Source organism: Ananas comosus, linkage group 21 (assembly GCF_001540865.1).
Source record: "Ananas comosus cultivar F153 linkage group 21, ASM154086v1, whole genome shotgun sequence".
Classification (NCBI taxonomy): domain Eukaryota; kingdom Viridiplantae; phylum Streptophyta; class Magnoliopsida; order Poales; family Bromeliaceae; genus Ananas; species Ananas comosus.
Window position 1 is genome coordinate 7,715,479 of NC_033641.1, and position 25,738 is coordinate 7,741,216.

The 25,738-nt window shown below is 37.5% G+C and overlaps 2 protein-coding genes across 3 annotated transcripts; one reads left to right on the forward strand and one right to left on the reverse strand.

Moving 5' to 3' along the window:
* Positions 749-4,469, forward strand: LOC109726875 (E3 ubiquitin-protein ligase MIB2-like). Of its 2 annotated transcripts, none has more exons than XM_020256706.1 (3): positions 749-1,079; positions 1,361-2,103; positions 2,822-4,469. In XM_020256706.1, the coding sequence occupies exons 2-3, from the start codon at positions 1,390-1,392 to the stop codon at positions 4,169-4,171; spliced, it is 2,064 nt and encodes a 687-aa protein (XP_020112295.1). In that variant the 5' UTR covers positions 749-1,079; positions 1,361-1,389; the 3' UTR covers positions 4,172-4,469. The 2 variants fall into 2 exon arrangements, with proteins under 2 accessions (XP_020112295.1, XP_020112297.1); XM_020256708.1 differs by lacking the exon at positions 749-1,079 and adding an exon at positions 1,087-1,181.
* Positions 4,842-17,013, reverse strand: LOC109726874 (stromal 70 kDa heat shock-related protein, chloroplastic-like). Its single transcript, XM_020256705.1, has 8 exons — positions 16,317-17,013; positions 12,138-12,390; positions 10,109-10,188; positions 8,992-9,134; positions 8,793-8,891; positions 7,070-7,259; positions 6,107-6,505; positions 4,842-5,495 (listed from the first exon to the last, which is right to left on the reverse strand). The coding sequence occupies exons 1-8, from the start codon at positions 16,875-16,877 to the stop codon at positions 5,094-5,096; spliced, it is 2,127 nt and encodes a 708-aa protein (XP_020112294.1). The 5' UTR covers positions 16,878-17,013; the 3' UTR covers positions 4,842-5,093.

Sequence of the window (25,738 nt, forward strand, 5' to 3'; positions counted from 1 at the left end):
TTTGATCGTGCTTAAGAATGTGTTTACGAACAAGTTATCATGTAGTTGCTTAATATGCTATAGACTTTCAAGCCGTTTTTTTCTCGTAATAAGGTAAATCAATTCACAAGTGAAATACATTTTTCGTGAAATATGTTATTGAAAAAAATCATCAATGTTGGAATCTTACAACGAGTTAAGAGGAAAATTAGTAGCTACAATGATATTAAAAAAAAAATCATAATGCCTAAGTTGTCACCAAATAACTTGTTCGAGCATCAAATCAGGCCCTATGAAAAATTTCTTTATGTCACCAACGACTTTGCATTTAAACCATCGGCTTTAAGATATTGACAATTACCATTTGTAAGCAAATTACATTGCACCTCTGAAATAATTTAACTTTTACAAGGAAAATCACTTACTATGTGATTGTAGACATATATTTCATACAATTCTCAACTTGTCCCTAGCGTAAATGGCAAAGGACTTGATGGTTGGTATCCGAGATCCCAAGTTCGAATCCTGGTTGATTCACATTTCCGGCTAAGTTTATTTTTGAATGAAATAAGCGAAGCGGGTAGCATGATGCCTATCTCTCAAAAAAAAAAAAAAAAAAAAAAAAAAAAAAAAAGTCCTTCCCAACTTTAATAAGTCCATGAACTAAGTCACAAACATTCCAGTCTTCAATTTCTCTCCTTTCTTTTTGAAGGCTGACCACCTTTACTCCTCTAGCCTTTCAAAGAAGACTCAGCACTGTTCAACTGCAGAGACAGATATAATAAAGTCTCTCCATTATCACCTCTGTATACCTCCTCTTTATCTTCTCTCTCCCTCATCCTCTTGGCCCACACAAAGATTCCTTATGCTCCTTCTCCACCATGTAGCCTTTTCCTCTCTCTCTCTCTCTCTCTCTCTCTCTCTCTCTCTAGGTACCAGCTTTAGTTGGATATATCATATATAGGAGTAGGACCACCACCACCCTCTCTAGCCCACTTCTCCCTGTTCACCTTTTTCATTCAGATGGCTACCACTCTTCTAATTTAGTTGCTGTGGCTCCTCTCTTTCTCTCTCTCTCTCTCTCCTAACATGTAATAAAGGTATATATGCTCTTCTGGGTCACCATCTTTTAAGCTTTAATACCATCCTCAGATGCCATGTGCTCTGATGAATCTTCTTTTGCTGAGCCTTGTCCTCTAACTGTAGGCTTTCATTTTCATTTTTTTTTTCTTTACCAATATTTTCATTTTTTATAAAAAAATAAAATTAAATTAAAAATAGCTGTTAATTTGATGCTTTATTGCTTTTATATGCTCAAATGGGTAACTCCGATATGCAATGCCATGCGTTTTAATATACTCTATAAATACTTGATATTCAGCTGTAATTCTTTATGGTCGAGCCTCTCCAATGGCGCAGCAGTCCTGCTTCTTCCCCCTGCGGTGGGAGAGCACGGGGGACCAGTGGTGGTACGCGTCGCCGATCGACTGGGCGGCGGCGAACGGCCACTACGAGCTGGTGCGCGAGCTCATCCTCCTCGACGCCAACCTCCTCATCAAGCTCACCTCGCTCCGCCGCATCCGCCGCCTCGAGACCGTCTGGGACGACGACGACGGCGGCGCGCGCTTCGCCGGCGTCGCCAAATGCCGCGCGGCCGTCGCGCGCAGCCTCTTCCACGAATGCGAGGGCAAGAGCCAGAAGAATTCCCTGATCAGGGCAGGCTACGGCGGGTGGCTCCTCTACACCGCGGCTTCGGCCGGGGACGTCGGGTTCGCCCGCCGGCTGCTCGACAAAAATCCCCTGCTGGTTTTCGGGGAAGGGGAGTACGGCATTACCGATATATTCTACGCGGCCGCGAGGGGGAAGAATTCCGAACTTTTCAGGCTCCTGCTCGAATTCGCCGTCTCGCCGCGGTGCTCGACGGCGGACGACGGATCGGGCGGCAGCGCCGGTGATTCGGATTTCAGGCGGGAGGTGGTGAACAGGGCAGCGCACGCGGCGGCTAGAGGGGGAAGTCTGGAGGTGCTGAGAGAGCTACTTGAGAAATGTCCGGACGTCTTGGAGTTCAGGGATGTTCAGGGATGTACCGTCTTGCATGCCGCCTCCGGCTGCGGCCAGACTGAGGTGAGATGGCATATTACGATTGTTGTTTTTCATGATACAGAAGCATCGCCTCTGAACTCACAATAGACATGGTGAATTTTAGATGTCTTAGTTTCTTATTAAAGTACATAATTTGTGTGAAATATGACTTCTTATTAGATGCAATGTGTTCTCTGCCAACTTAAACTTTTAGAGAATAATTTTTATTTCACATTATTTAACATAGTATCAGAACATAAAGTTCTGAATTCGAGTCACGCTAGACTGCTAGCAATATTAATTTCTTCCTATTTAATTCAAGTCCACATCACGGACCTAGCGAAAGATCACCGTTCTCTACCCACTTAAACTTTTAGAGAATAACGGTTGTTTCGTATTATTTAACACACGGTCGCTTTGTTCCTTCTAAACTCTCATGATCTACTAGTTCTACTGAATCTAAAGGAACTAGCAAGTTGGTTTACTTTTAGGTCTCATTATATTGATCACTTGTTCTTGACCTTTTAAATGACCAAATCATAATTAAATGTCATGTAGAAGGAGCATAAAAAGCTCCAGGATTCAGATTTACAGATCGGATATTTGATGGTAGTAATTACTTGGAAGTCCGATATTATAATACAACTCTATTTAAAGAACATGTGCGGCCACCTTCATGCTCAGTAACTGCATAGAGATATACAGGATCGAACATACAATGTCCTATAACTATTGTTTCCGATTCAAACATACTGTGCAGGTTGTCAAGTATCTAGTGGCTTCTTTTGACATGATAAACGCTAGAGACAATCAGGGCAACACAGCGCTACATGTAGCATCCTTTCGCGGACACTTATCAGTTGTCGAGGCCTTAATTGCGGCGTCTCCCTCATTGTTACTGTTGAAAAATGATGCCGGGGATACTTTTCTTCATATGGCAGCGGCCGGCTTTAGAACCCCTGGGTTTCGGAGGCTCGACCGCCAAATGGAACTCATGAAGCAACTCATCTGTGGAAAATTTATCGATTTAAACGAAATTATCAATATCAAGAATCACGAGGGGAGGACCATCTTTCACGTGGCTGTGATTGATAATTTACACCCGAACCTCGTCGAACTCTTAATGAGCATCCGATCGATTGACCTCAATGTTCGCGATAATGATGGAATGACCCCATTAGATCTGCTTAGACAACACCCTCGGTCGGCATCATCTGAGATACTGATCAAGCAGTTGATCTCTGCGGGCGGAATCTCAAATTTCAGGAACCAAATTGCGAAATCGGCCATCGCTTCGCAACTAAGGATGCAAGGAAGTGGGAACAGTCCTGGTACTTCTTTTAAGATTTCAGATGCAGAGATTATTTTCTACACGGGTATAGTCGAGAAAATGGAAACAAGTGGAAGGCCTAGTTCGTGCTCAAGTACTACTAACAAGAGTGAACTTGCCCATCTTAGCACAAATGGCGAAGGACATAAGATTTTGGAAAAAGGTGAGAATTCGGTAAATAAAGCAGCGAATCGACTGAAGATTCTGCTAAGGTGGCCTCATCGAAAGGAAACGAAAATTGGGGCGCCAAAAAAACCGGGAGATAATGACTCGTTGGATTCATTGAAGAGATTTAGCCAAAGTGTGGATAATAACACCCCTACTCCCTTACGACAGCGTTTCTCGAAGCCAACTTCACTTCTCAACAATAAAAGAACTCTCGCAGTTCGAAATTCAATGCTAAGTAGTCCGTCCACGAAAAAGAAGTACACTGCGGGACTAATGCACGGTGTGATTCAAGCCATGCCCCATCTGGCTAACACTCCGCGAGCATCATCTAACTCTTTCTCGAGGGCGTCGATGTCTTCTCCACCCTCAGTTAAGAGTAAAGGCATTTGCTTGGATAGTGAAACAACTGGCGACGTCGCCTCTTGTTCGAATTCGGCAGTAAATAGTAATAACATGATGGATAACTCAATGAATAAATCTGGTTTTACGAATAGCGGAGTCAAGAAACACTACTTATGTTTTGGGTCACGAGGATTAGCCGTCGAGGAGGGTTCATCTACTGGGCAACGAATCATTCAGACGTTCAAGCGGTCGCTTCTCTCAGTGGCCTAATACACCAACTTGTGAAGGAACCAGACATTGAATTATCGTGCGTAGTTAACATGGTCAATAGTCTACTTAGGTAGACCTTATCTGGGTATGTCATTATTAGCGTCGTATGTTAATTTTCCGAGTGTTTGTTGGAGGTTTGCGTGTAGGTTGTGTGTATGATGTAAATGTGCTAATACAAAAAAAAGGTTGCGGATTCTGTTTCTAGGCTTTTCTAGCTGATAACTGTTCTTCTGAAATTCTACCTTGTACTTGGTGTAATTTGTATGGAAGAGCATCTTGTAGTTTGTTATGTTTGTCACCACATGTTTTGCAGATATAAAAATTGTAATAATATTGTAAGTTTCCTTCCAATTGGGGAAGTACTAAGGTGGAAAGGAAAAGCGAAAATTGGAGCATTTAGCCATTTGGCTTCATGAAACTAACAATTGTTAAGCAGAATCTTCGACGAAATTTGAAAGCCTTCATAGGGTTTGAATTGTGATCTGCAATCATACCAGAAAGGCGACAAAAACGGTGAGGGAAACAAACCCTTCAATCCAAAATCTGCCATTTGTGCATTAGCACAGAAAACAGAAGTGTCCCTTATGACCGTAGATTACTTCACTTTGACGTGGGCGCGCATGCACAAAAGAAGAACAAGGACATGAAGACGATGAAAGGAAAACAAAACTCAATACGCCAGCCAATACGCCAGCCAATAAGGTACCTTTCTCTATTGATCTTTCTCATTTAAAAGCTCCACACTCATTACAAGGGAAAAAAAGGAACCCAAAAAAAAAAAAACTACACCAAAAGTCGCCTTTGACAGTATCCTATACAAATAGACAGATGGAGACCCCAATAAAAAAAAAGGAGAGAACTACCTCCAGTTTAACTTCAAGCTCTTTCTCGGAAAGACATACACAAAACTATTCCTCCCTGCTCACTTGCTATCACTAAAATCCGCATCGATCACATCACCATTGCCAGTCCCCTTGCTTGCGGAACCAGCATCGGCCCCAGGGGCGGGACCTGTACCAGCCCCGGGTGTGGCTCCACCGGGCTGGTTGTAGAGGGACTGGCCAAGCTGCATCACCTCCTGGTTGAGGGCAGCAATGGCGTCCTTTATGGCCTGGGTTGATCCACCCGCGACAACGTCCTTGAGCTCCCTGAGCTTTGCCTCCACCTTCTCCTTCACTGCGGCGGGGACCTTCTCCCCGAGCTCCTTCAATTGCTTCTCCGTCTGGTAGATCAGAGACTCCGCCTGGTTCTTGGTGTCGATGGCCTCTCGCTTCTCCTTGTCCTCCTTGGCGTACTTCTCCGCTTCCTTCACCATTCTCTCCACCTGGACATTATTCCCAAATTAGATTACATGTTATTGTTATTTAACAGTGCAAGAAAAGGATGCAGACAATAAAATAAATTCACTGTTAGTGATCCTGCTAAGTGAATGAATCTATTGAATACCAGTGTAAATAGGGGGGACAAATGTGTGTGTGTGTGTGTGTGTGTGTGTGTGTGTGTGTGTGTGTATTGGATAAATAACTAGCTACTTCAATAATCCAAGAAAACTATAAAAGCATGGGAACTAGAATACTTTCTAAAACTACTTGCTACAGCACAAGCAGAAAAGAAAAAAAGAAAGAGAACTAGGACTACATTTAAAATCTAAACAAATTTAAAGCAGTAACCAACCAACAACCCAAAATGGTATTCCCCGATGGTTTGGACTACAATCGCAAGATAAAGGACAACCGTCTTCCTAATAGCATACCGTGCACATAATACAGCCTAACGGAAAATGCTACACAATTAAAATTATTTTCCAAATTCTCAAACAAATATTGGTCCTAGGCACCTCCACACCTACTGAATTATATCTACGAAAGAACGAGGACATGCTGCATAACTTATTTAAATGAAGATAGCTTTCAAGTAATAATTCGGGTGACAAACCTCATCACTGGGCAAGGTGCTGGCCCCTGTAATTGTAATGTCCTGCTTCTTTCCTGTTCCCTTGTCGATAGCTGTAACAGAGAGTATTCCATTGGCATCAATATCAAATTTAACTTCAATCTGAGGGACACCACGTGGGGCAGGAGGAATGCCATCAAGTCGGAAGCTTCCGAGTGATTTGTTGTCCTTCACAAACTCTCTCTCGCCCTGAAGAACATTGATCTCGACACTTGTCTGCCCGTCAGCTGCAGTGGAGAAGACCTCCGATTTGGAAGTGGGCAGTGTCGTATTCCTCGGGATAATCTTCGTCATCACTCCACCCAATGTCTCAAGACCAAGAGATAGTGGAGTGACATCAAGAAGAACAATGTCGCTCACCTCGCCACCCAAGACTCCAGCCTGGTATCAGAAAATAAACAATCAGTAAAGACCCACTGAAGAACAGAAAGGTAACAACTGAATAAATACATCCTCGCAGAACAAAATAACAGTGAGATCATCAATGCAGATGCTTAATTATAATTATAGCTAACTTAATATCCTGATTCAGCAGAGATCCAGTAAGACACTCATATTGTTATGTGGTACATAATATGGAGTCTTGAGCTTCGAATAGCATTCCAAATGCCAATATCTTACAGACGGAGATAGCTTTTTGATTTTCATATTACCGCTGCCACCTCGCTGTCACTCTCTCTTTTTTCTGAATGAGAGACAGGGTCTATCAAAAATAGTAATTTCCTCATGCCATATTTGCTACGACCAGAACATGTTAGAAATTCTATGTTTTAAGGGAACAATTAGCTTTGTGCCCCTCCTGTCATCAAACTTCAATGAATGACTCTATTTGGAAAAGTAGAATATACAGCTATCACTCGATTAGACAGCTTTCAGTTTGTTTCCATTTTCTATCCCATCTATCCGCAAACAAAAAGTATGAGCACAAATGTTTCATTAACTAACCTGAACTGCCGCACCAAGAGCGACAACCTCATCAGGATTGACAGTAACATTGGGTTCCTTTCCGGTCATCTTCCTCACAAGTTCCTGGACTGCTGGCATGCGAGTTGATCCACCCACGAGAATTACCTCATCTATATCCTTGAATGACAGCTTTGCATCTTTTAAGGCATTCTCCACAGGAGTTTTAAGCCTATTGGAGATTGAAAAGCCAATATAAGACCGAATTATCTAAATAGAATGTCTGGTTATGAAACACATGGAGATTTAGTTGGCAAAGACAAATAAATAACAAAATATAACAATATAAGTTATCAAGTTTAAGCAAAAACCAAGCTTCGATCAGATATTTAGGGCCTCTTTAATTCCCAGACAAGTCATCAGAGGATAACTTTATGCAACACGTAGATTTTATTTTTACGTTGATACTTGATTTAACCATAATCAACATTTTTCTGATAACGAGTTCCACCTACAAGGTTCCTTGTTCTATTCATGAAAGAAGACTTTAAGAGGCCATGCGCTATGCATTGTATCCACTTTTTCTTCAAGCACCCCATGAACCAATTATGAAATGCCCCTTTAGTAAATAAAATAGATAACGAAACAGATAAGCAGACAAGATGTTCATACACCCAAACAAGCCCTTAAGAAATATAGTAGTATATACACTCATATATGCAAATGATTAATCGAACATAAACAAATACAGTTATATGCTAATACCAACCAAGAACTAAACCAATATTAGGAGCACAGCATTTTTTGTGCTTCTAACTTCGTAACCATCCATTAATTTTGATAGGTGGTTAGGATCAGAGAGAGGAGAAATTAGAGAGAAATTCAAAGAAGAAAAATTGGGAAACCCAATTTCTCCCCAATTTCTCCTCTCTCACCCTAACTACCCATCAAAACTGATGGATGGTTAGGAAGCTAGGAGCACAAGGGCTGCTGTGCTCCTAATGGCACATTAACCCTACTATATGGTTAGGAAGCTAGGAGCACAAGAGCTGCTGTGCTCCTAATGGCACATTAACCCTACTATATATATATATAGTTGAGCTAGAATACTATCGATAGCAAATCGGCTCTTTTGCCACCCATTTGTTTTCGATGATGAAGCCTCCAAATTGATGATCGGCACCGTTGAACTAGAATAGCATAGTTGAGCTAGAATACTATCTATACCATTTGAAGTATTCAGAAATCAAATTTCATACATTTTCGATATTGTTCTCTTATCCATCGAGTGGACACAAAATGAATGGCTGAAAATGAATATTCTCAAAAAAATAATGATAGGAGCCTTGTAATCAAGATCAAAAATATAGATCTTGTTTTAAATAGTTTAAAGAATTTTCTAACAAAAATTCAATTGATTTGGATATCTTTACACCGTTAAAGGAGAAAACACCTCATATCGATCATTAAAATTACAAATTTTGAAACCCTTTGATCATTAAGCAAATGATGTCGAAAAGATTTGAAATTTGATTTCTAAACACTTCAAGTGATATAGATCATGTTCAACGGTGCCGATCGTCGATTTGGAGGCTCCATCATCGAAAACAAATGGGTGGCAAAAGAGCTCGTTTGCTATTGATAGTATTCTAGCTCAACTATATATATATATATATATATATATNATATATATATAAAATTAAACAAGCTTATACTACTTTTTTTTTTTTGGCATACAATGGTGTAACCAAAGATTAGTGCACACCTGTCAAAAAGGTCTGAGCATAATTCTTCAAACTTAGCCCTAGTGAGAGTTGTTTCAATATGTTTGGGACCATCAGCCGTTGCAGTGATGAAAGGTAAGCTGCAAAAGACAAAAAAGAATGGGTAAAAAAAGGGCAAAAGATAAAAAGTAAACAGAAAATATTAAACAAATTTACACCAATGGAGATCTAGATACTAACCTGATATTTGTCTGAGTCAAAGTTGACAATTCCATTTTGGCCTTCTCTGCTGTCTCAGTGAGTCGCTGTAGAGCTTGTTTATCTTTCAGAAGGTCAATGCCCTCATCTCTCTTAAAATTGGAGGCAAGCCAGTCTACAATTCTCTGCTCAAGATTACGATACAAAATTGCAAGTTACATCCTGAAAAGGCAGGCCATTGACGCTTTGGCTTGTTCAAAGAATGTCGTACAACATTGGTTTAACAATTCTACTACTAATATAATTTAGAAATCATGATATGTCTGATGAGTCCAAGGAACATGATTACAAAATATTGCTGAAGAAATCGTAAATGGTATGCTATATCACAAATGAAAATATGAAAGGAGCAGGTGCTTGAAACAATTCAGAGAAGATGGTTAACAAAGAACAATTCAAGACAACAACAACATTAGACAATGCCTACCCAATGTCTTCAGCAATAAGGACAATAGGAAATATACTCCTATAAAGATATTCAAGGACCAGAAATATGAGCATCATGCAAGATTTCACAAGCCATACAGTTATAAAACTGAAATCAGGCCATCACAAGAAGGGAAGTCTTTCTAATGAAGCTTAGAATCAAAAACATGATCTAATATTACCAACATTCTATGTTAAAAGGTTACTCCACTATAAACAGGTAAAAGGAATGGGTGACAGGCTCTATTTTTACATATGTTTGTCTTTGATAGTTTCTCCGAATTAGGCCATGTATGTTAAAAACTTCAAGAAGCTATTTTCCTGTGTAAACATATATCGCCGTTTAATCACAGAAATGAGAAATGTTCTGATTAATAGAAAACAACCAGCCAATGCATAGAATAATGGTTCAGTAATATTGTTCTCTTAATTTTGTTAAGCACAAGTCAGTGAGCAACAGTAACTTTTGCTCACATCGGTGCATGCACTCGTGCAATGTGAAAATAGAGGGAAAGACTTGCAATGGAAAGAACATTTGCATGAGGTATACATATGATGGATGCAAAGAGCACCCTGGCAAGTGATCCACGGAAGATGCACAGAGCATCTATGAAAAAGTAATTAGTCTAGAAAACCTTTTAATTTGTATCTTTGCGAAGAAGAGGCAACCAACCTTGTCAAAGTCATCACCACCAAGATGAGTGTCACCCGATGTAGAAAGCACCTCAAACACACCATCACCAACCTCCAGAACTGCAGCATCAATAGATATTATTTTGATAACTAACTAGACAGCTGATTACGGATAAAACAGAAGTCACCTAAACAATATAAACTGCACACATCAGATAAAGTTTAATACTATTCCTAAAAATGTATCTACATATTTTCCTACCATGCTCCTAATAAAAACCAAATTTTTTACATTCATTTATCTTTATTTTTCTGATTTTTCTTTCATTTGTTATTTGCTCCTGATATTTTGTTTTTCGAAGAAAGAAACAAGTTTTTTTACTTTCTTCTAGTTTTGTCGTAAGAAGCTTACATTGTAATAGGTGTAAAATACTTTTAGACGTAAATTTTTTTCACTCTCTTTTCTCTTTAAAAGAAAAGATTTCTTGCTCAACGGATGATATTTTATTACTGGATTTGTACTAGATCCATAATTTGTCCATAAAGTATTTAAAAGTCATAGAACTCAGGAACTAACGGATATATAGTTTGAAACTTATCTCTGTGAAGATCTCTGCTAGTTAATATTTTTCTATTATGAGGGTGTAATATATTGATAACTACACTGTTTCTACAAAATTTATTTTAAAAGAATATTATTGAATTGTTTGCGAATTATTAGAAACTATAGTAGACCAAGAAAGAAAATGTTTGCTGGATGGAAAATGAAGATATTAGCAGGGTTTAATGGAAAAGTATTGACTGAACTTGAGGAAGCTTGATAGTTTGCAGGGTTATCAGAAAATGAAACATAATTAGCTCGATTATAAAATTAAATCTGGGAGAACAAAATCTTTTGTCCTTACATTATCCTGCAAACAACTCTTACCTTGCAATATAATAACTATCCTTGTAATAACCCTTTTCCTTATTATAATAATCCTTGTTGTACGTCTAGTTCTCCTTATACTTATATGTAAGAGTATTTTGCAATAAGAAAGTCTCCTATTATATTGTAAGTCTTCTACTTTTGCATATCACTACAATTTTGTATCATACATAAATATTCTCAAGAAATTAGCTATCATCTCAGAAAGCTCATGCATAGTACCCCATCTAAGCTTGGTCTATATGCCGTTGAATGCGTTTGATTGGACCTAAAGCAAGGGGAATATCTAGTACGAATGCATATTGAAATTATTGAAAAAGTTTGTGTATATGATAAAGATTGTGGTCATTATATTCATGCACCATCTACTGCAACTAATAAAAATAGTACCAATTTTGTTTATATTTATGATATCCTGAATATATTTTCATTGGGCTAATATACCCAAAGAAAGAAAATACTTAGGTTATAAAAAATTAGAGGAAGAAGCTAATATGATCATAGAAGAAGATATAGACATAGTTAATAATGAGAATCTTGAAGAATTAAAAGAATTATTTGAAATAAAACAAAACGATTATTTACTCCTCTCTCTTCACTTTCTCTCTTCTTACTCTCTCTTCACTTTCTCTCTCATCCGTCTATCCTTCCTTTCTCTATCCTCCTGTTGTCCCTTCTCACTCTCTCTCTTCACTTTCATTTATGAAACAACCAAACATTGTTTAAAAAAAAAAAAAATTTCACATGAGTAACATTTAATCCTTGAAATGTTAAGAGGAAAAATGTTTAACACCATAGCTTAACTTGTAATGTCATGCCAACCTAGCCCCAAAGACTCAACCAATCAGATGATTTGTAAAGCAAGTATCCTATATGAATTCCCTTGATAAGGTTTTTATGAAGGTTCTCTTTCAGAAGTCTCTTTGCTTAAAATGTCCTCCATTTCTTCATTAAATTATGTGCAACAAATGAACAACAAACATGAATAGATAACATACAACTAGTTTACAAGTCACAGCAAGAGAACCCCATAGGACATCTACAACTGAGACCCTTTTAAATCCATATGTTAGTAAAAAACTAACAATAACTCAAGCCCATATGAGCAAATGCTACAATTGAAATTTGCAAGGTTGCATACCTGAAACATCAAAGGTACCGCCTCCCAGGTCAAACACTAGAATCGTCTCATTGTTCTTCTTTTCAAATCCATACGCCAAAGATGCTGCAGTCGGTTCATTGATAATACGAAGAACTTCCAACCCAGCAATGCGACCAGCATCTTTTGTTGCTGTCCTTTGTGAGTCATTAAAGTACGCAGGAACCGTTACCACTGCTTTAGTCACCTTGTCATTTAAAAATTTAGAAGCATCATCCACAAGCTTTCTAAGCACCTGCAATGATAAACATACAAAATAATTATAAGTGAATACATCTACATCTACATGCATATACACAATCACAAAGGAGCAAGTCAAGGATATCAACAAGGAAATATCAAATGACAAACCAAAATCTAGTTAAGCTGACATGCTTCGAAATTATCATGTCCGAATTACCATGAATGATCGCATTTCAATGGAATTTGGATATTTACGACTAAATGGCTAGAAATAACATGAAGCTATACGACAAGGAACAATTTGCTGCTTAAGTTATTGTAGAAACCGAGTTTTTATTAAATAAAATTTGAAATGTTGGGGAATATCTAAGAAACTTTACAGTTTTCAATAAAATAAACCGGTCACTTCCAAAGTCTAGCAGTTCTGTAAGTCAAGGAAGAGATCAGAGATCTTACTGCAATTTTGCACGATAGAAGCGTGGTTTGGAGGAATAAACCACAAGAGAGTAACCACTAAGAAAGGATTTCTCTAAAAAAGAACAACATTTTATGTGCCAATTATATGAATTTTAACCCTCTCTCCCTCTCCTCACCCCAGCCACCACCCATCTCCCTCCTCAACGGGACCGACGCCTCTCCGACCTCCGATGGCCCTGCCCAGGCCAGCGGAGCTCCAGCCAAATGAGTTTTCTCTCTCTCCCTCTCTAACTCTCTCTCGTGCCTCCATGGTCAACCGCGCTGGCCCCATCAGCTGCCACCTTGGACCTCCGGCAACCTCCTCCGGCACTATCGCGCCACCTCATGGCCCTTCGCGAGACCCGATCTGGCCAGAGCTCAAGAGTGAAGGAGCTCGGCCAGATCTTGTAGATCCGTCTCCGCCACGGCTTCCAGCCACCATCTCATCGGACCCTACCTTCCCTGGCCAACGCCAGCTGCCCCCAGCCGCGCAGAGCAGAGAAGACCCCCGTTGCCCTAGCCGCTACCTGGTTGTGCCCGCTCCCAGGCCAAGCCTTTTTTTTCGACCACTCTTGCCGCCTGTGACACTTCAGTGAAGGAGAATGATACACCCTCGACCTTCCAAGTACCCGTGCTCACGTTGGTGACAGCCTAGTTGCTGCAGCGAACGCGTGTTGATTGCGCCATCCCAAGGACTTCTTGTTTCAGCGAAAAGGTTGCTCTAATTTTGTCATCGAAACCGTTGGCACTTCGAACCAGGAGCACGGTGTCCGAGACGTCACTGCCCAACCTACTAGTGTCGTTGGTCGACTTCCAAATCACGAAATCGTTGGTAGAAAGATTAAACTTCAATTTCTATAGTAATTGCATAATTATATGAACTTATTGGGTCTTTTGTGCAATTGTGTGCCACTTGCTGCTTCAGCCCACGTTAATTACTTGCGTTTGACTCTTGGCTTGTTGTCCAAACTCTGAAAAACATTCAAAGCTCAATCGGGGCTTCCGTGCGTTAATTGCCAAAATTGGTCATTCATACATGATTTCAGTTTGAAATTCACGTAAACATCGTCGTGGCTATTTTTTGTCGTTACCAAGCCTCCTTGGTTAGTTATCTCTCGCTGTCTTGAGTATTCAGAAACAGTGGGAGAGCAGTGGTGGGTTTTGTCGAAGTCGGCACTTCCGAAGTGGATGGATTATGGAGACAAATGGAATCCTTCAGGGTACTTCATGAGTTGCGGAAGTATTTTAGTGAATTCTCTGAATTCCGACATATTCCAGAAATTGGTAAATAGACCAAATCGTCCGTTCACTTTGTTTAGTGGTTATGGTGACTTTTTGCCGTTTTCATTTTGACTATGGATTGTGAGGCTGACTGTGACTCTGTGAAATCTTTCTTAGATTCAGGCAACATTTAGGAGCACCAGTCAAGCTTGGGTTTGGTTTTGAGGTAAATGCTTCAATCCAAAAATCAATAGAGTGATGCCTCCTAGATTACCTTTCCTTATCACTCCATTCTTCTTTATGGTTTGAGTATACCTGTTGCACCATTTTGACTTGTCATCGCTAGTTTCTCTACTTCAGTTATTGCATTTTTGGTTCAAACTTGAATTGTAGAGCAGTCGTTATATCGTTGCATGATTATAACAGTTATTTGACCTAGTTGGTCGGTTTTACACATGTTACCCTTGCAACATAGTTTTAACCTTGTTGGCCAGTGGATTACCTCAGTTGTTATATCGTTGCATAATTATAAAACAATTATTCGATCTAATCAGTAGGTTTTACACATATTATACTTTAGACATTGTTTGACCTTGTTGGTCGATGGAATTGGTTATCTATCTCAGCTATTTGTCATCGGTTTGACTACTAAGCAAACAATATCAGTCGCCACAACTTATTAAGCATTTCACGTACACCAGTGGTTTGGCCCCCGCAACGGTTTTTCTTTCGAAAGGGGTCGTGTTCCAACCCTTGAGCTTTATGTGGTATCTTTGTAGTGGGATTATATGCCCAATGATTGAGCACACAGGTGTGGTATTGCCTGAGGTCTTTAAATTAAGACGGCAGTATTAGGATTAGGTTTAGATATTGGAATAAAAACTCGAAGAAAAAAAAAGACAAGTTCATACAGTTGATGCATAAATATATTTATTTTTGTTACAGTAAAAAATATTATCTCTGTTATCTAGTCGCCGGTTTCTTTTCCTGATTTACTTTTGCTACTATATCAGCTATACTTTTTTGTACAAATCATATCACCATTCTTTTGTTGACCAATGAGAACAGCTTGCCTTCAACGGCTTGCAATACCCACTGAAAAACAAGAGTACATATTTCTCACCTCTTATTTTCCACACGTGACACTGGAGGTAAAGTTTGGGACGGTGCATAAGGGCACTATTAGATGGATGAGTCCCCCTAGCAATAGCTTTGAGGTTTTCCCTTTCGTTTTAGACTCCTCCTGTTATTTAGTTATCACTCATGTTAGTACTTGACTTGTGGTGCGGTGTCTCTAGTATTTCCATATAGCTTCTTTCGGTTTCAGTTTTCAGCATTAGTATCTCTTTACAGTATTTGTTTTTCATTCACTTGTCAATTGATTATCTATCTATTATGTCGTTATCTCCCTGTTGTCGTCGTTGTTGTTGCTGTTGTGGTTGATGGTATGGTTGTGGTTGATAGTATAATCGAATATTGTACTCTATGTCCCTACACCGTGCACGTAGGGAAAAGACTCCGTCCGTTTGGACAGGGGAGACTCTGTCTATGTGGCATATCTGTGCACGTTCGAAGCAAACTTTTGGTTTCAAAAAATATATATATTACGTTTTTCGCAGTTTTCCTCACAAAAGGTTTCACGAAAGAGCACCAGGGTGCAACAACTATACAATTGACCATTGACTCCTAAGGCATGTTTGGCCCCATTTATAGCCATATTTTTCCACTAACCGGGCCAAATTAGGTTTTGCAATCTTTTATCATGCACTTTAGGGGGCATGAACCACATGCACATTGAACTCCAACTGCAATTGGCAGCAGCGCTCGTTCCCACAGTAGGGCCAAACAGACTCTCACTCTTCATTTATCTCAAAAGCCAAAAATTCTTATGAACTAACACAGCATCCAAGCTAATAATTGTTGCTAGAATACAATGCAAAGAAGCGGACCAAACTGCCAAAGCCGATAATAAAAGCCCCTCAAGCTACAACTTTTCAGCTGTAGTGATAGCAGCACAGAGAAATTACCATTTTACACAGGCTGATCCTGTCACAAAGGTTCATCAAAAATTATCCAATGTTATTGATTTGTCCGTAATTACTGCTCCCTATAGCAGCAGAAACACTACTACGATTCATCTCTGAAAGGACTAGCAGATTGCACTACTAAATAATCATCGAATAGTAATTGCAAGTCGGAACTTATATTAGACTACCATAGATGCTCTGAATTTGTCCGATGAGATTCCAAAAGCAGTAATATATATAATGCTATCTAAGTAGCGGGGAAATGAAGAAGCACCTGAGCCGAGATCTCTTCGGCGGCGAACTGTTTTCCGATAGCGGGGCACTCGAGCTTCACATTCCCATTCTCATCCTTGACAACCTTGTAGGACACCTGCTTCGCCTCCTCGTCGACCTCCGACATCTTCCGCCCGATGAACCGCTTCACGGAGAAGAAGGTGTTCTCCGGGTTCACCACCGCCTGCCGCTTCGCGATCTGCCCCACGAGGCGGTCGCCGTTCTTCGTGTACGCCACCACCGACGGCGTCGTCCGCTGCCCCTCGGCGTTCGTCACGATCGTCGGCTTCCCCCCCTCCATCGCCGCCACCGCCGAGTTGGTGGTGCCGAGGTCGATCCCCACCACCTTCTCGCACACCACCCGGAGCGGCCCCCGGCCCCGCCCCGCCGCCGACCGAAGGCGGAGCGAGGCCCCATCGGGAGCGCCGGAGCGGCGGCGGCGGCTACCGAAGAAGAGCGAGCTCGAGGAGGAGATGCGGGAGTGGCGGGAGGGGTTCTTCGAGGAGTGCAACGCGGCGGCGCCGGCGACGGAGGAGCCGAGGAACGCCGTGGATGTCGCCATAGATGGCGCAATTTGGGGAGAGAGAGAGTAAACCCTAACCCCAACCCTAACCCTAATCCCGAGGATAAGGGGAAAATGGGAGAGCGTAGAGAGCGCGAGAGGAGGCTACCGAGGAAGAAGAGTTGCGCGGAGTGAAGTGATAAGGGGGAAAAGGGTTTTATCGTGCGGGGAAAGGGGGAGCGGGAAAAAAGCGCGTGCACCGGGTGTATACTTCCACATCTCATTCGCGGTCCTCTGATTTAGAATCCAATACACTAATAAGGACATGTTTGGTTCACCTATTTTAAGCTATGGAATCGAAATTGAATTCATTAATTCTGATAGTTGTCGTTTGTTTTACAGGAATCGAATTTCGATTCTCATTCCACTCCGGAATGGGAATGGCCAAATTCATTTATGATCCAATCCGGTTATGAATTCCGAATTGGCTCATTTCAAAGTAAACTATTCAAAAGCCTCTTTTATCAACACCTACCTTCTCTCCCTTCATCACTTTTCTCTCTCTTAATCAGAACTCTCTCTCAAAAATTTTAAATTTTCTTTCCGATTTCCATTCCAATAATGAACCAAACATTTTTTGATGATTCGTCATTCCATTTTTCATTCCAATGCAATTTAATTCTATTTCTCATTCTTATTTCAATCATAAACCAAACATACCCAAAAATAAAAACAACATAATCTTTGAAGGTAAAAATAAATAAAACTATCACCCATTTAATTTGACTTACTTTTAACTTTTTAGTTTCACTATTCATTCTTTTAATTTTTTTTAATATCAACCAATTAACGGTTCTTTAATTTTAAATTTTGAATACATCGTTTGTCTTTATGAATATTATTCGTATATTTTTGATAATTTATGTAATTATAAATTTATTAAAGTAAGCAATTAACTTTAATTTTATATCAAATAACTTAAATAAAATAAATTTAAAGATTGGATACTAAAATTAAAATTTTGAAAAGTCAAATAGTTGAATTAAAATGATATATTGTTTTGTACCTTTTTAACCAATTTGAATATACATGCAACTAAAAATATAGTAGTTATAACTATATGCATCTTCTTTAGTTAAATATAATAAAAAGTATTTTCGGTTATAAATAATTTGTCTAGCTATGTGTTATTTTTTTTACGTATAAGGTGGTGAAATTACTCTTATAGCAGAATAAAAATATTTTTTGTTTAATAGATGATTAAAAAGGTAATCTTATGTTTCTTTTAAATTTACTCTTTTTAAATACTATGGTTGGAGCATTCACATGCCCATTTTCACATTGAAACTTAGAATCTACTGTGTGAGGATCGGACGTTAATTTGAATTGAGTTAAAATATTTTTAAGAGTTACTTCTATATTATTTTTAATACTGTAATATCTAAATCATTGATCAAAGAAGTTAAACAGGATCTATACTATTTAAACTATCTGAAAATTAAATTTTATAATTTTAGATATCTTTTATCCTTCATTTAAGTAGTTTCAAAATTAACAATTTTTTCAACGGTGTATATGCAATGCAATTGAGACTAATCGGTTATTAAATAGATACTATGGAAAAGATCGCTATATTTAGTTTTTAAAAAAGTTTATATGTTACAAAATATATTGAACGACGCCGATCACCAACTTCAAAGATGTGGTTAGTAGTTTTGAAAAATATATTCTTTATAAGCCCAATTCCTTAAATTTAAAAACAAAAAATCATTACGGCTCATGAGATGCGTATACACACCGGGTGCAGGGAAGAGTTTCTCAGAACGGGGGGGTGGGTTTTTTTTTTTTTTTTTTTTTTTTTTTTTTTTTTTTTTTTTTTGGGCCTTTTTCCGGAGCACGTGGAAGGTTCGGGAAGGGGTCGGAAGCGAAGAAGGTCGTAGAGCCTCCTCGCGCCCGGGAGATGAATGCGACCGCGCGCTCCCGATTCTGGGCCTTCGCACGTGTGAGGTGGAAGAAGCTGCGGCGCCCGATGCGGGACACGTGGCGGCGGGCTTTATGTGGAGGGTCTTGATTCTTTCCCATGGCCTGATTGGTCGAGTACAGTTAGGGCGTGTTTGGTTCGCTTCTTTTTCACTCTAAGGGCTTATTTGGTTCATCCATTTTGGTATGGATTGGGAATCCGTTTGATCAAATCCTGTTAAGTTTGTTTGATTCACATGAATCGGTTTGGGATTTCTATTCCGGACTGGAATAGGAATGGTCCATTAGCCTTCAACTTGATTTCGGTCTTCTAGTCCGGATTGAGATTTCATTCCGGAAGCCCACTAAGTTCTCGAAGCCCATGTGACCATCTCACCCTCCTTCTCTTCACCCATTTCTCGTCAAAAAAAAAAAAAAACCTATCCTCTCTCAAAATCCTATCCCTAACCCACATCAATAAAAAATTTTAAAAATAAATTTGATAATTTTTTTGGAAAACTTATTAGAGAATAGTATTATATTTTTCATAAATTTTAAATAATATAAATTTATATTTGACAGTAAAATTAGTATTATAATATCCTATAATTTGTTTAGTTTATACGAACCAAACAATGAAATGTGAATAACTCATTTCAATTCTCAATCCACAAATAAACCAAACGTCTTGAAGGAGTGGGCCATTCCAATTGACATTCCAATTCATTCTCATTACATTATCCATTACAATTCCACCCTTGAACCAAACAAGCCCTAAAATCGGAATCGGAATGGGCGAATCCGTTTGTGGGTGTTTGGTACGTGGGGGTCTCTTTCCGATTCCGATTTTCGAGTGGAATAGGAATTTCTCAATCATCTCTTTTTCCAATCTGGCCAGCCTGCCGGATTGGAAGGTCTAGAAGGCCGGATTGGAAGTTAAATCCAGACGTAATATATATTTATTTGGATTAAATTTATTTTTTCAACTTTGTCTAATTAAAATATGAGTTTAAATTTAGAAATTAAATTTATAATTTTAAATATTAATTTAAAATTGAATTAAAAATTAAAATTTAATCAAGTATTTCAAATCTAACTTATGAATTTGAATTTAAATTAAATTTTAATTTATATAAAGTTTTATTCAAATTTTATTTAAAACTTAAATTAAATTTATGGATTCAAATTAAAATTTAAATTGTAATTTTAAGTTTGAATTTGAATAAATCAAAATTTAGTTTTATATTTTGAATTATCGACTCAACTTCAAAGTTTAATTTTTTTAAAAAAATAGATATAAAATTTTGACATTATTTCAAAATTTTGATATAAATTTTAATATTTAATTTTCAATTTGAATTTAAATTAATATATTATAAAGATAAAGTTAGTAGAGTGAGGCTACTATGCTTCTGGAAGCACAGAGTCTTCTGTGCTTCCACGTCGTTTTTGATGTTGCGACTTTCGAATCGTTGATCGGCTCCGTTAAACTTGATATAGTGTATTTGAAGTATCTACAAAATAAATTTGCAATTTTTCGATATCATTTGCCTAGTAAACTAAGGGGCTTAAAATCAACGGCTGAAAATAAAAATCTTACAAAACGTGATAATATGACATTAAAATTTTATATCAAAGATATTGATCTTGTTTTATATAGTATAAAGAATTTTCTATCAAAATTTCACGTGATTTGGATATTTCTACATCGTTAAACTTGCAAATGGCTCACTACGGTCATTGAAATTATTAATTTTGAGTCCCTTCGATCACTAGGCAAATGATATCGAAAAATCATAAAATTTATTTTTTAAGTACTTCAAATACTCTAGATCAAGTTTAATGGAGCCGATCAACGATTCGAAAGTCGCAACATCGAAAACGATCTGGAAGCACGGAAGGCTCCATGCTTCTAGAAGCATAGTAGCCTCACTCAAGTTAGTATATTAATTTGATTACGTTTTTTATATCTACTTGAACCAAACACTGATAATGGGAATGATTTATTCCGATTTCGATTCAGGTGACGAACCAAACAAAATTAGGTAATGAGTCATTCTGATTTTGTTTCTAGTTTATTTCGATTCCGATTCTGACTTCGAACCAACCACGCCCTTATATTATAAATAAATACAGCATAGTTGGAAATGTGTATTCCTAAACATAAATTGTGTCGATTTATTTAACCATAACTAATTTTAAAATAAAAGGCTAAATTAAAGAAAACTCTTCTGTCAAAATTCGATTTTTCACTTTTCCCCCTGTCATTTAAAAACCTACACTTTGCCCCATTGTAAAATAAAAAATATTCACTTCACTCCCTGCCGTTAGTGATCCGTTAAGATTCTGTTTATAAAATATTATTATATATTTTTTTATGCCAAATACTCTCAGCCTTCTTTCATGTTGCCAAAAATGGTGAGAGGCAAAATGGTCATTTTGTCATCACAGTTTACACCGTACCTCTTGTGACCATTTTTTATTTTGCATGGGGGCAAAGTGTAGGTTTTTAAATGACGGGGGAGAAAAGTAAAAAATCGGGTTTTGACTGGAGGGTTTTATATAATTTAGCCTAAATAAAAGCAGTTTTTTAATTAAACTAAAACTCTAATAAATACAGTGTTAGGATTAAACTAACTTTCAATCATAAATATGGTTTAGTTTGAAACGTATTCAGTTAGACATACTATTTCTATTTACTTAGTCCTAAATAGTTTTAGGATGAAAATAACTTTCAGTTAAACTGAAGTTTAGATATAAACTATTTTTCTTACTGTTGTTTGGTTGATAGAAAGTCAATGACTTTCAAATTATGTCTATCACAATTTTCTATTTATTTTATCAAAAAAATTTTACATTAGCATATAAGATAATAGAAAAAGTACAATATTTAATTTTTTATTATTTTTCTATCTTTTTCTCTTTCATAACTGATTTTGCACAATCCAATGCGAAGGCAGTTATGGTAATTTAGAAATTAGAGTTACAAACAAATTTAATTTAGATTTACTTAACAATAAAAATAGGTTTTTACAACTAAAAATAATTTTATCTCTCTCCACTTTTTTTGATGAAACAAACATGACCTATATATAGAACTGATTTATTTGGGTTCTTGCAATTGGAAGTAGGGTCAGCATTAGTTAACTCGGTTTGCTTTCTCAAGATTTTTTTAAATTAAATCAAACCGAATTAGAATTCTAAATATAAACAAATCGAACTGAAATAATTCAGTTAGATTAGAAAGGTTTATTTGGTTTCAATAAAAAAATATATATATTTGGATATGTTGGTTTTTTAATCGGGTTTCGGGTCGCCCATGATGGACAAATCCGACCCGACCCATTAAGAGGTGGTTTTCTTAGTTGGTTGGGAAACCACCCAGTACGTACAGTTACAAATATGCAGAGAAAAAAAGGGAGGGAAGAAGTGTGAAAGAAGTTTCTCATTTTTCTGATTCTTCTTCTTCTAATGACATTACTCTTATGATTCTTCTTCTTCTTCTAATGACATTACTCTCCCCATTACTGAGATTCCTAAAAAGTTTATTCTCTACTTGGAGGATTTGACATTTGGGTTGTGGAAACTAGTACAATTTTCATCTTGTGATCTTGCATTTGATCCGTTGGAGCGAGTGGTTTGGTTTGATCCCGTCTTCACGATCTTCGAATCGGAATTGAGGTATTTCATAGAATAAATTTTTTTTTTTTGAGAGATAAGTAGCACGCTACCTGCTTCGTTTATTTCATTTAGAAATAAACTTAGCTAGAAATGTGAATCTACTAGGATTCGAACTTGGGTCTCGGGTAACAACCATCAAGCCCTTTGCCACTTGCTCTAAGGACGGTCGGTTCATAGAATAAATTTTACTTTCAGGATGAAAGCATATAAACAATAAAAAGCAAAATATAAGTATGAATTTTAATCTTAAAATTTTTTTTTTTGAGAGATAGGTAGCACGCTACCCGCTTCGTTTATTTCATTTAGAAATAAACTTAGCAAGAAATGTGAATCAACTAGGATTCGAACTTGGGTCTCGGGTACCAACCACCAAGCCCTTTACCACTTGCTCTAGGGACGGTCGGTAACTTACTAATTATTTGATCATTATTTAGGGCTACTATTATATTTTTTGAAAATGTTAATATCAACATATATTAACTAATAAAAAAATCAGTTATATTTTCTAATTTCCAATTTTAAAGCAAACTAAACAAACCAAAATGAGTCGATTTGGCTTGGTGATTTGGTTGAAACGGAATTGTGCTTCGCTCTTGTAGGGTTGTTTCGTGAACTTCACACCTTTCGATTGAGCTTTCGACAAATTGTCTCGAAAAATCGGTGGGTTTAAGTTTCCAAAATAGGAAATCTCCTCCTATGTCTTCTCTCTTTTGTTTCTAATTTTTTTCTATCCTATGTTGCATGAGATGAACCTAGTCAATGTGAGATTTCTTGTTAAATAATGAATCTTGAACATAGATAGAAAACCTAGCTATTGAAGTGTGATTTTTATTCGTGCATGTGTTGTATTTATGTTTCATGAGTAAAACATATTAGTAAGAATGGTATTATCGTGGGACATTAATTGGACAAGCCAAAATGACATGTAGAGTATGATTCATGATAGCGCATCCAAAATGTTCGATAAAATGTTAATATAACTAGCTAGAAAGCCTTCATTTGTGTATAATTGTGGCATAATGGTTATGGATTTGTGATTATAGCTTGTAAGAGCTAAAATGAGCTCACTAAGCACTTTAACTCGTGAGGCTCGCTCCCTACAAGTCGTAACCCTCCAAGAGTATAGCCAAGCAAGGATACGATTGCTCCTCCTACTCTAGCTATTGAGTGCCGATGTGAGTTCGTGTGCAATTGTTCGACATCTACTAGATAAGATGCAAGCTTGAAGAGACGTTGTTTGGTCGAGTTATGTGGAAATTGTCTAGTCAATATATATTCATGTATGATGATGCATGTAGAGGTGACAATTGATATAGTTGATTTAGTAGAAGCATGATAATAGATTTTACTTGTTGTTAGGATTTACTTTTCTTTCGGCATTTACTATCTATTATTTTGATATTGTGCCTTTAGTAAAGCTAGTAGGTAAAATGCTACTTAATTACGGCGATTATACCTAATGAAAACTATTTGATACAGTCTTCTTACTCTCTTGTTGGCATTTTTTTTCAGATTACCCTTCGTTCTCCACGGGTGATCGAGGTAAGGGAGTTGCACAATAGTTAGCTCTCCATCATTTTGTTTTGGGTGTGTTTAGAGGTGGGACCCTTTGTAGAATAATGACATTTTGGAACATGTAGTGGTGGAACCAAAACTTATATTAGATCATTTGGTTTAATAGTTGTAAAAGAATAGTGATCTTTATACTTTGATGCTCCAAGTCGTATGAATTTCTCGTTTAATTATATGAGTTAATTGTCGTGGGTTGTTGATCCATGTGTTTTGAGGGAGCCTTGTACACACAGCGGATCCAGACACGCTTAGGGGAGCTCCTGGCCGAGCCTGGGGCATGACAGTTGAGTATCGACATAGGTTCGTATGCGATTATTCGATGTCCCACTAGACAAGGCGCAAACTTGAATTAACCTTATTTCGTCATGGTAAGTGGACATTGGGTAGTCAACTTATTGATGTAAATATATAAAGAGGATACTTGATACAGTTGGTATAGTAAAGGCATGATAGTAGACTTTACTTGTTATTAGCATTTATTATTCCACATCTACTATCTATTTTTTTGACATAATGAGTAGATCGCTCCTTACGGCAATTGTACCTACTGTAAACAACTTTATATAGTTCTTGCATGCTCTTATTAGTTTTCTTTTTAGAGTTTCCCCTATTCTCCATAAGTGATCTAATCAAGGGTGTTGTACAGTAGCTAGCTTTCCATCGCTCCTTTTGGTGTACTAGAGGTGGAACTCTTTGCAGAATAATGACATTTTGGAAAGTTGTAATATTTGAACTAAAGCATATACTAATTTGTTCGGATTAATAATTGTAATAAAATAACACTTCTATACTTTGATGCTCCAACTCTGTATGAATTCTTTGCTATATATATGATTTGTTTGATGATTGGTTGTCTCTTCGTGTGTGTGAGGGAGCCTTATGCACACGACAAATCAGAGCACGCTACCTTATTCACACGACAAATCTGGGCACGCTACCAGGAATGCTTCTGCTCGAGCTCGGAGCGTGACACTAATAATTTTTAATTTATAGAAAAAGACAAAATACATACAGACACTTCATCACAACAACAAAAAAAAAGCTCTATGAGCAAATTTAGCCTCTCGCTCAATATTTATTAGAAGATCATATGATCATCACGAACAAAATTCTAGCAAAAATACTTTCGGTAAAATTTATATGGTTCAACTCTTTATTAAAATAATATTACAAACCTATATAAATAGAGATTACACCTTAGATTGTTAGAACAAAATTGTATCAAATCATTGTGAATAAAAGATTATTAAATTAAGTGTATATTAAAATTAAAATTAAATACTTACCATTTAATATAATATACATAAAATAGATTTGACAATTTCGAAAGCGTGTTAGGCACCATTCTAAGATGTATTCTTATCCTTCGTACTAGATTAATTGAGAATACCATCTTAAGATATAACCGGGATTCTCCTCCTGAGAGCACGATCGTGGTGAAGATTAACGAAAACTCTTTCAACACTCAGCAAAATAAAATAAAAAAATTTAATAGAAAAAATAAATGTCATGTCAAGTAATAGGTCTCCACTAAAATAATCAATACTACTCTTAACTCCTTTCCTATACATAGGGAAGTGGTTTTAACATATTAGGGGAGTGGCCAAGAAAATAGGAAAAGCCCATCGACCAAGTCAATGTCAATTCCATTCAACAAAATAATATTAAGAATATTTTGAGTTTTCCAAATTTTGATTTCAACAATCTCC